Here is a 13,611-nt window from a genome sequence, read left to right as displayed (position 1 = left end):
TTGATGTGCAGCAAATCCGTTCAAGTGACAATCCGGCAGATTTATTCATTAAATTTTTGCCAACTTCAACTTTTGAGAAGATGGTATACAAGATTGGAATGCAGAGACTCACATATTTAAAACAAGGTTTTCATCAGGGGGAGTAAAATACGCGATGTACTCTTTTTTTCTTACTAAGGTTTTTTCCCATAGGGTTTTCCTTATAAAGTTTTTGATGAGGCAGCTAGAAATGCGTATTACTAAATATGTGTACTCTTTTTCCTTCACTAGGATTTTTTTTACTGGGTTTTTTTCTAGTAAGGTTTTAACGAGGCATAATACCTTTTAATGAACATCCAAGGGGGAGTGTTATGAAAATAATTATATTATGGATGTTCATTTATTACTCCTCTTCCTGAAAAAGATTATCCATTTAGTACTCTGTTGAAATTTATCTATAAGCAGCTGATGCAGGCATGTTGCAAACAGCTCAATGAAATGATTTGCAGCAGCTTCTTATTAAACAGGCAGGTTGCAAGCAACTCATGCAGACAGCTTACAAGCAGCTAAAGAAAAGCCTTGTAACTGCTTCCTTAAAAGGCTCGCAGCTGCTTCCTTTCTTTTATAAATAGAGAAGTTTTCAGTTCATTATGTACATAAGTTTGAAATTTGAATAATATATCAGTTTCTCTCTATACTTATCTTTACTTTACCGTTTTTATTTTATAACAATTCAAAAGTTATGAAACAATTAAAAAAAAAAATAGTAACAAAACTCTCCAAAAACAAAAGTGTGTATAAAAAGTAAAAACCCTTGGCTTAGAATTGAGATATTACGGATTCTTATTTGTTGCAACCTTAGGAGAGACAGAAGGAAACATGTCGGGCGGAATTGCGCGTGGTCGTCTTGCTGAGGAGAGGAAAGCATGGCGTAAGAATCATCCTCATGTGCGTTTCTCTTACTCATCTTTCTTCTGTTCATTTTAACTTTTCTTTTCTTTTTTGTATTATGGGTGCACATTAATTGTTGCTTCTCTGGATTTTGTGGTTTAGGGTTTTGTGGCAAAGCCGGAGACTGGTGCTGATGGGTCTGTCAATTTGATGATTTGGCATTGCTCTATCCCTGGTAAACCTGCTGTAAGTTTCTTCACTGCCCATTTTTTCCCCTTTGTGAATTTCTGGAGTAAAAATGAGGAGCCAGTGTCCCTGTGATTTTTTTTTCTTTCTGTTTCCTTGAAACCCCTGAATCCTTGTACATGATTGACACCGTGTGCTAGTTACTGTAGCTGTTTTCAAGGATTTGTGTTACTGTTTCTCTATTTTCTTCTGTGAAAAGCAGTTATTTTTTTTTTTTGATTTGCACCGGGTGTCCAAGTCTCTTTGAGCCCCGACTAATTCCGGGGGTGCACAGGCCCTCGGCAAGGAGTTTCCCGCAAGTGCACCACGGTTAATTCAGGTTTTACCCAGTCCGATGGCCCTCATAAATTGTTTGCACCCAGTGGGTTTCGAACTTGAGACCTTGAAAGGGAGCAAACCCCAAGGCTCAAGTCAATTGCCACCAGGCTTCTGTGAAAAGCAGTTATTTTGTGCTGTAATTGCCTTCTTGCTAAGATTCATGCTTTACTTTTTTCTGATCATGTTTAAAGAACAGATTCTGGGTAGTATTGATAGTACATAACCATTTCTGGTCTGTGATAGGTGTGCTTGTTCTTGTTTGTGTTTGCTCATTTTCTCTTAAGTGTTATGCTTTTACTACATTTCTTACTCTCTTCCTATTTAATTCGTGAAACATATGGTTGAGCCAAAAAAATTAATGGGGAGAGGAAAGGAATTTGAAGAGTAGGGAGGAGAAGAATTTAAGAGTAGGAAGCAGACTTGAACTGCAATTTCTGTCTGGTTGTATGAGACATGTTGTTTCTTATACGGTTATTGATAGTACATAACCATTTCTGGTCTGTGATAGGTGTGCTTATTCTTGTTTGTGTTTGCTCATTTTCTCTTAAGTTATGCTTTTACTACATTTCTTACTCTCTTCCTATTTAATTCGTGAAACATATGGTTGAGGCAAAAAAATTAATGGGCAGAGGAAAGGAATTTGAAGAGTAGGGAGGAGAAGAATTTAAGAGTTGGAAGTAGACTTGAACTCCAATTTCTGTCTGGTTGTATGAGACATGTTGTTTCTTATATGGTTATACCTCGGTTGGTTTACTGATGGCAGTAGCCTATATCATGTGTACTCATTGTCTCTGAAGAAAGAAGTGAGTCTTTACCAGCTTTAAAATAATTGAATCTATGAAAAAGAAAAAAAAGGTGAACCTCATTTTTTCTTTCGTTCACGGAACATGTTCTCCTTTTGAAAGGAATTTGAGACTCACCTATAATCTACTAACAGTTTCAACTAGGTCATTACGGCCAGCAAGTTTGCTAATCTCCTTCTTTATAAATGTCCACTCTAGTCCACTATCCAGTATCAAATACTCCGTATTGCCCAAGGGATTAAGCTGCCACCTGGAAAGAAAGCAACAAAGGACTGCATGTTAGGTTTGGTTATATTTTGTTCTAAGAGTAACAATTATGAACCTGGAAGAAATTTTCGGACATTTGAACAAACGACTAGGATTCATGGGCTTTGGAAGTTTAGAATTTTTTTATTCAAATTGGACTCGAAAGAGATGTAAGATGATAATATAGAAGAAATATTATATTTATCCGGACACATTCTGGGAATAGAACAAAGCCCAGTCTTTGAATTATATGGAAACATCTAACGGACACCAAGATCCATTCTCACACACTTCTAAAGGAAGACAACCAGAAGACGCCTCTTAAGTCTATTCTGATATGAAATAAGTCCTTTTTCTCATTAGTCCCAGGTGAAATACCTGAATTACTTTTTGAGAAAGAGCATGAAGGCAGAAGGCTGCTATGTAGTCACCTCTTTGATCAATCTTAGAGGTGTAAACAGTGATGATATGAATCGCTTTGCGAGCTACATACCTGAATCAATTTGCTGATGTTCTGTGATAGTGATAGACACTTAAGTCCTTGGAATAGGCTTTGCATTTTGTCATTGAGAGAGCAGTAGAGAGATTTACATTTACTGTAATCAAAATCCCTTTCTTGCCTCTCTCTACACCCTGTTCCTTCATTTGATGATTGTCAAGAATAATATACAATCTAATGACTGGTACAGACTGACTGGGAGGATGGTCACTATCCACTAACAATGCACTTCAGTGAAGACTATCCAAGCAAACCCCCAAAGTGCAAGTTTCCTCAAGGTTTCTTTCACCCAAATGTCTATCCTTCAGGAACAGTATGTTTGTCTATCCTCAACGAGGACAGTGTAAGTACTTGTTGCTGCCTTTGTGGTTATTTTATATATGTATAGCTGATTGTTTTTTAACAGCTTTCAATTGAATCTGTGGATTCGTTCTCTTGCAATTACTTGTTCTTAGGGGTGGAGGCCAGCCATTACAGTTAAACAAATTTTGGTGGGTATCCAAGATTTGCTCGACCAGCCAAATCCCAATGATCCAGCACAAACCGATGGTTATCAGCTCTATATGCAGGTATTCTACTTGTGTTTGACGTGTATTTGTTCGAGTTTCCTCAAATTGGCATTTTTATTTTTGACATTCAACATTTTACCTGGATTATTCTTTATATATCCTAATCCTTGCAAGGTTTCAATTGCCATATGTCACTCATCTATGCCGAACGCGTAGTAACAAACAACTGTACAACGTACTTGAAGTCCATAACATTTGTAGTTCTAGCCACTACTTGGTTGTAGGAGCGAAATGATAATTAAATTGGTTCATTTTTAACTTCTAGTCAAATGATTCATAATTTTCCTACTTCTGATCAAGATAAAATCCTGCATTGTTAGATACGATGCTCTATGGAAATAATTTCATAGGCCCTGATAAAAAAGTTCCGAAATTTAACTGAATGGTCCAAATAGTGTTGACTGTCATTACAAATAATGTGGCAATCACTTTTGCAGGATACAGCTGAGTACAAGAGGCGAGTGAAGCAGCAGGCGAAGCTATATCCAGCTCTACTCTAGTTTTATCTGCTTTAAGACTGTGATTAAATTTGACTGTGGGCAACTTCCTTTTGATTTTTAGCAACGTCAATAGGCCTCATTGACATAGTAAGTGTGGGTAACTTTGAGTGCCTAGCTTTTTTATGATTCAGAGATGCATGTAGTTGGAGTTTGCAACTTGCAATTGCTTTCTCTTGTTTCTTATTACTTTGGAATTGTACAAAAACAGTTTTTTATCAAAAATTGTCTCCTTACTTACTGACTGCCCTTGGGGGAGAGTTGGGTGAGGGGAGATAAGGAGAAGAGGGGGTTATGGTCTTTTATCCCGATTCTTAAAATTGGGATGAGACACTGGAATATTATCCCTTCTTCTTCCTCTCATCAATCGTTAGGAGCTTATTCTATCTTAGAGCTGAAAGAGTTGTAAAGTGGATAACCCGTAACCGTATTGTCCTGCTGAGCTGCAGCTCTTTCCTTGTTATGAGCTCCATATATTACTGCAACTAGTTTCTTTAAAAGCTTCAGATGTTCCCTGTTCGTGATGGATTATTAGTATATCCATCTATTTCTTACCTACATTGTCTTTCTTATTTATGAGGTTAATATTGGATAGCAACTTGTTAACCACTAATTAGAGTTGTATTTACTCTTAAGCCACTGTTTAAAATGTATTTACTCTTTAGCCAGTGCTTTAATAAAATTTTACCTGCTCGGACGAAAATACCTCTGTGCTAGACATGATGTCCTTAACTTCATGAGTGTTGTATAAATATTAAGGACAAAGTGTCCTAAATTAGCACCTTCTGTTTTAAACTTTAGGACGTCATGTCCTTAACTTCATATGTGCAGTGTACATGTTAAGGACATGGTGTCGTTAACTTCATGAGTGTTGTCTAAATATTAAGGACACGGTGTCAATAACTTCATGGGTGCTGTGTAAATATTAAGGACAATGTGTCCTGTATTTGCACCTTCAGTTAAACTTTAGGACATCATGTTCTTGCTTCATATGTGCAGTGTAAATGTTAAGGACTTGTATCCTTTTAACTTCATGCGTGTATTGTAAATGTTAAGGACATAGTGTCTTTAACTTCATGAGTGTTGTGTAAATATTAAGGACAAAGTGTTCTGTATTTGTACTTTTTATTGTTAAATTTTAGGACATCATCTCCTTAAAAGAAAGAGTAAAAACGTTTTTTCGTATTAATTTTTAATAGAGTTTGTGACTATTTTTCCCCACTTAATATGGTATAGCAACTTGTTTTCTTTAAAAAGATTTTGGATGTTTCCGTGTTTTGTTCTTTAGTGTATTGATTACCTGTTTTGTGGATTTTTATTTAAATTCAGACTAGTAAATGGGGAATAGAAAGAAAATAATAAAAGTAGTCCATTATGTTTAGGAGTTGGTCTAAAATAGTCCCTTAAATATAAGTTTTGCGCAGCTTTAGTCCTTTAAGTTTACTAACTTGAGCACTTTTGGTGTATGTTGTCTTTGAGAAGCGCATGAATCATTTAAAAGGAAGAAACTATCAGGACAAACATCTCCAGATTCATTTCTCCCAATTCACACTTGAAAAAATAAATCCTATGCACGTTAATTGAATCCACCATACACTTTCTTTTACCCTCCAAGTATATGAAATAGTGAATGAACCAACACTTTGTCTTTTTTGGACCTTCCTTAGCGCCCTTTGTTGTTGAAATTCTTACTTAGAAATAGGAGCTGGAGGATGAAAAATAATGCTCCAAATGTGTACTTTGTGTAATTAGAAAATCAATTAATTTTTCATTACTTTCATACCCTCATCTTTTCATATAGTTATCCTCGTGTCCTGTCCTTTAAAAGACACATAATCCACGTATAGTATACAATCTACATCACCATTCTATTTTTCTCACCTTCGATTCTATCACCATGGCCACAAGCTTTCGACATCTGCTCTCTTTTGTTGTTCCTCTTTCTTCACTGCTTTTGCAGTAAACTAGCAGACATCAAGTCAAGCAAAAGGGCAACATTTTTGTAAATATCCAGTACTACCTTCCAAATATTAATTATTCAGTATAATGGAGAGTTTCACTAGTCATTTTATATCGTTATATAGAAAAGCTTATAAGCCTCGCATTCAGATTTATGTTTCTTATAATTTTTTTTTAGGGTATATTACGTTTAACATTACCTTCTTGAAATAAAAAAGACTGTTTCATGATAATAAGAAATTAGATCTAGTTATTTTAGACTACATATTCGGCTCTCAGAATTTAAACTTAAACAATTTCACGCAACATTCTTTTAGTTTATGTTTCAATATTTTGAACAAAACGGAATGTAAAAACAATCATAATAAAAAATTAGACCTTAGCTTCGAATTTCTCTACGAAGCTGTTTTTTTTAGTTTCAGCTTTGTGACTTGGCTTATCGTAAGAAATGGGACCTTGTTTGTTATATTTGGTGCTTTTTTGACAAGCAAAATAATGTTTTCTTCAAAAAGTAAAAGGGTGTATTATCATATCATTGCTTCCTTTTCCCCCCTCTTCCAATATAAGAATATAAAGTTGTCTATACGTTCTCAAGTTAAACTTAAAAACGTGAGAGGCAAACAAGAATTAGCTTAATTGAGCCTGCAAGTAATAAGATAATAAATCCTTTTATCTACTCAACCATTAAGTTGAGAAAATAAAGTGATCAAGTTCATGCATCTGAATTATCAAATTGGAAACACCGACACCGTATATCCCCTTAGAGATTTCACAACTCATCGGTATCTTCTTTATTCATTCTTGCCTGTCAATTCTACGCGTGCCTTTATTTTGTTACAACTTATACATTCAAAACTTTATAATAATTATCATAATTATACAAATGAGATCCCATCAAGGCATAAATAAAAGTGATTGATTTCTTCCCCTCACGTTTTATACAAATATGGTTAGTTGTCCTGAATTCTCTTCCCGGATTTGTTCCCACGTATTGATAAGTGATAAACTGAGGCAACAATTAATTATGGTCAAGTGATAAATTTGTGCAATAAAAAGAAGAATTAAGGCATATATATATATATATATATATATATATATATATATATATATATATATATATATATATATATATATATATATATATATATATATATATATATATATATATTATGTTTATTAGTTTGATATAAACATTGAGTGTCGAATTTCCAGGTCGCGGGTATGAATAATTTTTTCCGTAGAAAAAATGAAGATTTTTTTTCTTTTTTCTTCTAAGGGCAGTGGCATAAGGGGAAAAGAAGAAAGTGTTAATACAAATTACTGAGTTCCATGGTTTGCTACTCGGTATTTTCCCACAAAGAATGATGGCTTGAAATAGAAAAGTCAACGCATCTAATTTCTTAGCGTATTTGTTCATTGACTTTTTAATTTTTGAAATTAAATTCACATGCTTTGAAACTACTTATTTACATACTAAAAATTACAGTTTATAGAGCTGAAAATATTTTTAAAATGTTTAAAGAATAAAACTGCTGGCTCCCGTAATTCAACGAATGTGATCCACCAGAAAGTATTCTTCAAATCTTTTTGCCTTATTTATTTTTGTTGTCTTCTGAACTTTATTGTTGTCTTCGTACAAGAATAACATGGAAAAAAATAAAAACAAAAAACAAAAAACAAAAGCCTTTTCTTTTTCTTTCATAAAAAAAGGGGAAAAAGGACTAGAGGATGCATATCAGAAATCCAAGTAGAAAACACAAATTTTAGAACACAACAAACTGATAATGACATGGAATTAGGTGGCTTCCTCTGAGATTATGACTTGACTTCTTCTCACTTCTTAATTCCTTTGGCTCTTACGTTGACCAAAAATGGCTTACTAAAGACAAATTCTCTGTTCAAGAATAGCATCATTAATGAAATTTACAAGGCAATTATATACTATCTTGTTAGTAGTTTGACAACACCACTAATTACTATTCTCTCCGTCTCATATTATCTGTTATAATTCTCTTATACACAACCTTTAAGAAAAATTAATTAGGATGAGATTTTGATTACTTTACCCTTATTCATTAATATTTAATCTTTCTTCACTGGTATTTGAACAAAGTTAAGTGTTTGTAGTCTTCAAGGATAATTATTACTAAGGGTAAAAAATAAAAAAAGATAATCAATTTTGTCTTGAACTTCTAAAATGACAAATAATTTGAGACAACTATTTTTAGTAACCACGACTAATAAGAAAGACGTAGGGAGTATATCTTACTATATAAATCACGATTATATTTCTCTATTTAAATTCATCTTATGCCTCGAAGAAAAAGGCCAAAAAATTGACAAATGAAATGATTTCAGTAGGCAGGGAACTATCTTCTTTAGTGCCCTTAATGGTCTGCCGGATCCACATAATCTGAGGCGGACCTAGGTTTTGAAAATGGTGGGACAATCACTATAAAATAAAACTTTGAGCAAATGTTGAAGTGGAAATTAAACCCAAGTATTACACTAAAAGTCAAGTTGTACCTCTGAAGCGACCAATGCAGCTGCCTAAGCTTTGAGTTTTAATGTGCCAATCAAAATATACAGTATTGACAATGAGGGTAGGTCTGCCTCTGCACATAATAAATTGGAACCGACAATCTAAATGTCTCATTAAAACCAAAAACATGTACAAATATGATGTTTAATATGATTCTTTTTTTATGCTACAAAGGGTTAGGAGATCTTGAAGAACTATTATTATCCAAAACAATTTCAAATAAATCACCTTCAGACTCCATATCATAATCTAATACTTGTTTCAAACTATTGACAGTATTGTTATTGCTTCTTGTTGTAGTAGTACTTCTGTTAAGCCACTGAGCATCAATTCTACCCATTGAAAAAAGTTCTTTACTGTCTTCATATCCCAAAACTGGAGAATTTGCCAAAGGACCAATGAAGCAAGGATTTGGTGTCCTTTGAAAATTTGCTGGTGGATATCTGAATACACTTTGTCCAAGATTTACTAGTACTAAAATGTCACCATTTGCTGCTAAAGTTGGATATAATGGATTTCCAAATTCCTCTGATTTGCAACGGATTTCGTGTACTAGTAGTGAATCCACTGTGAAAAACACCTTCTTTTGGCTTGGATTGTACCCACAACCAATTACCTTTTCTGCTTTTCCCCACTCTTCTCTTTGTGATTCATACACCAGTTTCATTCCTGCAACAGATTATCAAGACAAAAAAACTTGAGTTTTTTTTCCTTTGAGGGAATGATTTCAAGTATGGTCATGAACTTTATCCATTATAATAATACAATAACAAAAAATTCAGTGTAATCCACAAGTGGGGTCTGAGTATGGTAGAGTGCGCAGACCTTATCCCTATCTTGTGAGGATAGAGAAATTATTTCTGTTAGACGCTCGGCTTATCCATTATAATAGTAAAGTTACAAAAGTATTCTTTTCGTATTATAATTAAGCTTCATTTGCGATAATAGTAAAGTGACTCTACATAACACACTATAATGGTAAAGTTACAAAACTATTTTTTGTCACATTAAAATAATAAACTTTACCTAATAAAATATAGTAAAGTCATTAAACTTTAGCCACTATAACGATAAAACCTACTCATTTAGGTAACTTTACTTTTATAGTGGTTAATATTTTCTATTATATCGGATAAAGTTCAATTAATTTACTGACAACAAATAATTGTGACTTTACTACTATTTGTTGGTAAAATTCAGTGAGTATACGTGAAATTAAACATTTTGAGATTGTTGTCAGTGTGGCCAATTCTGTTTGTGGCCTTACCATTCCACAATGTTGATCATAGACAATTAAAAACATATGACAGTTTACTTATGTGACCTTTGGTAAAAAGAATTATGAAAAAAAAAGCCCACTATGAAAAGTTTATGAATATTTTTCAGTGCTGAACATTGACTTCTAGAACTCTGTTTAAGCATTATAGCTACAGCAAAATGGACATAGGAATATAAAAAAGAAAAAAACAGGAACTTACCATCAAGAAAAACAGAACCATTTGAGTTAAATCCAATAGAACCTGAATAGCTGCCTGGAATCTTAGGTGGAAGAGAACCACCATTTGTAAGCCCAATTGATAACACAATGAAATCACTTCTGAAATTGTCCTTTGATTCTTGAATTTTTTTATGTCCATTTTGCCTTTGACTACTTGTAACATGAACCAAAGATTCTGAATTGGCTTTTGAATTAGAATCCTCTCTAATAAGCTTAATTTTCTCAATATTATCCTCCTTTGCTTTTCCCATAAGCTCACGATCTTCTTGATTATAAGGCAAAATTGTAATCTCAAAATAAGCTTCTTGTGGAAATGATGAATTTCCTAAAGGGGGTCCAGGCAAAGGCAAAGAAGTTTTGATAACAGAAGAAGCTGACATTAAATTAGAACTTTTGCTTAGTTTTTTAAGCCCAGAATTGAATCTAATTTTTTGCATAAAATCAGCTGAACCTTGACAAATTTCCCAATTCATATCAACTTCCAATTCACTTCCATTTTCACCTACACCACATGATCCTAAAAGAGACCTAGCTGATCGAACGGATGGAGATGGAGCATAGGTTGTAAAAGCAAATCTTGACCATCCATTTTCAACAGCATCAGTTACTAAAGATGGATGATCAGACCAATTGAAAACATTCTTAGCCGATGTTGTCCCTTGTTTGAAAACATAATAATTTGTTTTCTTTGTACCATCACGATCAAGATGATGAAGACTTACAGTGTGAAGTTTTGAAATCCCATTTTGCAAATTCTGAGGTCTTTCTGAATTTGAATCTCTACGTTTTCGGGGACAACATCTTCTCTGAATTATTATGATCATAATTAAAACAAGAATTCCACTTGAAACTGCTACAAAAGTAATCTTCAACCATTCTTGCATCTTCAAATCTTCTGCTTTTGCTCCTATAGATGAATTAGGTTAGTTGAGATGAATTAAAGAAAGTTTTAGTTTTTATTTTGTGGGAAGATTTTGTAACAGAGGAAAAACATGAGGGGTGGCGGCAAGGGACTAGGAATGGTTCAAGAAAGGCTGCAATAAAGACCAAAAAGAGAGAAAGAGAGGGAGAGAGTTGACGAAAAATTAAAAAAAGGAAACAGTAAAGAAGATAGAATTAAATGGAAAGAATGGTGTGGCATGCTGATAAGAAAGATAACATTAACACCTTTTCTTTATTGACAAAAAATGGTGGCACTCGAGGCAATCCGACTCACAAATCATTCTGTATTCAAGTAGGGTTCGGGAAGGAGTAACTTTTAAAAGTGTAATATAGACTACCTATCATAATGCAAGCATTAATGACTAATTTTATGAGAACAACTTTATTATTGCTCTAATACTCTTTCAAAACACAGGCATACATATAAATACATATATAATTATTAAAAACCGACACCATTTTTTGGGCATTAGGAAACGCGTCTTCTTTTGTTTTGATTTCATTTTCAAAGGACATAGAAAGGTCAAAATGGGGAGTTCTCTTGTGTTAGTAATCCCTTCTAGATAACCAAAATTCTTGAATGGAGGTCAAAGGATGCATGGTTGAACTAGTTTCATATTTGCCAAAGACCAAAACCAATTAGTTTAATGCGCAAAATAATATTTCCTAACTTTACTGTTACCTCAGTAAAATTTAATTACTTTAATGTGGTAAAATTAGCTTTCTAACACTAACATTACAGTAGGTAAAGTATAGCGATCATATCTGAAATTAACTTTATGGCTTTGTTAATGGTTTTTTCTCAAAAGGCTTATCTAAAATTTTCTAAAAACATACAACTCAAAAAAGGAAAGAAATTAAAAACAAATTAAATATATGAATTGCAAATCATCACTATAACGAGCATAGGCACCACATTAAAAAGTTGATCAAATGATGTTTAGTTAACATACGCAAGAACAGAAGTATCTGATACTCATACCTTTGATTTCTCTTCTTTATAAGTTTAAAGTCAAATTTGAACAAATTAGTGAGTCTAGACCAGAAAATTGAGAGGGATGAGAAGCAACGAGAAGAAAAGGCATGAAAATTCTTGCAATCGAAGAATTGGGTTACATTAGGATTCTTTTGGGTTTTTGCCGTTTAAAGTTAATAAGCATTGGTAAAGTCTTTGGAGCTACGTTGCGTAATGGTTTTCACTTATCATTAAATGCAAATCACTACTTTGGTACTTATCTTTTGGCAAATTTTAGGTTTCACTTTTTTCTGTCTATATGGTTTTCATCTATAATTCTCCATTCTCGCATTTTGCAGGCTAAAATAAGTAACAAATCCATTACAGAGGGTGTTTGGCTAAGCTTATAAGCTGGTCAAACTGATTTATAAGCACGTTTTGGCTTTTCTACGCGTTTGGTAAACATCCAAAGTGCTTATAAGCCAAGTGCTTATAAGTTAAAATCAGCCATAAGCTATCAGCCATAAGCCATTAGTTGGTCTCCCCCAACTTATGACTTTTCAGTTTATAAGCGCTTTTAGTTTGACCAAGACTTTTACTAATTTATCTTTAATAATATTTTTAAATTTATAAAATATTTTTCCCAAAATAAATTTTTAAATTTTCTCTTCATTCCATATTCGTTGTTTATCATTTTCTCTATAAAGAAACTTTTTAATTCATAATCTTTTGTAAACAATTTAAAGGTATTTTAGTCTTTTTAACAAGAAAATAACTTATTAACACTTCTCATACCAAACATATTAACTGCTTATTATCAGTTTCAGCTAGGGGTGTCAATGGTTCGGTTCGACCAGTTATTTTATAAAATTTATACCATACCAATTTTTCGGTTATTCTATTATGTATAACCAAAATAGACTTTTCGAAACCGTCCCAATCATGTCGATTTTTCTTCGGTATCGGTACTAGGGGTGTACATAGGTCGGGTTGGTTCAGATATTTCAATTATCAAACCAAACCAATGGTGTCGGATTTTTCAATCTCGGTTTTTCTCGGGATTTTTCGGGTTTTCGAATTTTTTCCGGTAAAGTCTTCATAACATAAAATATGTAACTTGTGCTCCAAATATTTCTTAAGTCCTAATAAAATACAATTATATAACGTGTTTTTCAAGAAACTAGCACAATAATATGAGATAAGTCATAGCATTATACTAAAATATTCAATAACAAAGATAAAATAATAAAATTACATAAAATAAATATTGCTAATTAATAAGACATAATGAAAATTAACATAATCTAAAAATACTATATAGGTCATGCTAAAATAAGTATAGCTAATAAGTACTAATATTAACTACATAACTAAGCACTAACGAAAAAGATAAACTACGTTATGCATTTTCATTATAAACCAATGTAAAACTAAAATAATTATCCAATACTATTATCATTCCTAGTATTGAATTGAATTTCTTTTGTTAGCATTACTATTGATTTGAACTTTATTTGAGTTACTACATTTATGGGCTATAAAATTTATTTATCATTTAGGAATGTTAAGTCTAAACTTGAAATAATACGTTAAAAGATAAAACTGTAAAAAAGTTTAAGAAATATTTATAAATTACATTACAATAAATAGTTATATGTATAAAATAT

At 32.9% G+C, this 13,611-nt stretch overlaps 2 protein-coding genes across 2 annotated transcripts; one reads left to right on the top strand and one right to left on the bottom strand.

Moving 5' to 3' along the window:
- Nucleotides 1-771: 771 nt before the first annotated feature.
- On the top strand, nucleotides 772-4,273 carry LOC107796007 (SUMO-conjugating enzyme SCE1-like). Its single transcript, XM_016618712.2, has 5 exons — nucleotides 772-927; nucleotides 1,033-1,116; nucleotides 3,173-3,325; nucleotides 3,438-3,551; nucleotides 3,989-4,273. The coding sequence occupies exons 1-5, from the start codon at nucleotides 859-861 to the stop codon at nucleotides 4,049-4,051; spliced, it is 483 nt and encodes a 160-aa protein (XP_016474198.1). The 5' UTR covers nucleotides 772-858; the 3' UTR covers nucleotides 4,052-4,273.
- A 4,363-nt stretch (nucleotides 4,274-8,636) lies between these two features.
- On the bottom strand, nucleotides 8,637-11,083 carry LOC107796006 (uncharacterized). The gene is made up of 2 exons (XM_016618711.2): nucleotides 10,028-11,083; nucleotides 8,637-9,218 (listed from the first exon to the last, which is right to left on the bottom strand). The coding sequence occupies exons 1-2, from the start codon at nucleotides 10,929-10,931 to the stop codon at nucleotides 8,716-8,718; spliced, it is 1,407 nt and encodes a 468-aa protein (XP_016474197.1). The 5' UTR covers nucleotides 10,932-11,083; the 3' UTR covers nucleotides 8,637-8,715.
- Between the last annotated feature and the right edge of the window lie 2,528 nt (nucleotides 11,084-13,611).

This window comes from Nicotiana tabacum, chromosome 12 (assembly GCF_000715075.1).
Source record: "Nicotiana tabacum cultivar K326 chromosome 12, ASM71507v2, whole genome shotgun sequence".
Classification (NCBI taxonomy): domain Eukaryota; kingdom Viridiplantae; phylum Streptophyta; class Magnoliopsida; order Solanales; family Solanaceae; genus Nicotiana; species Nicotiana tabacum.
This window is presented reverse-complemented; position numbering and strand designations above follow the sequence as displayed.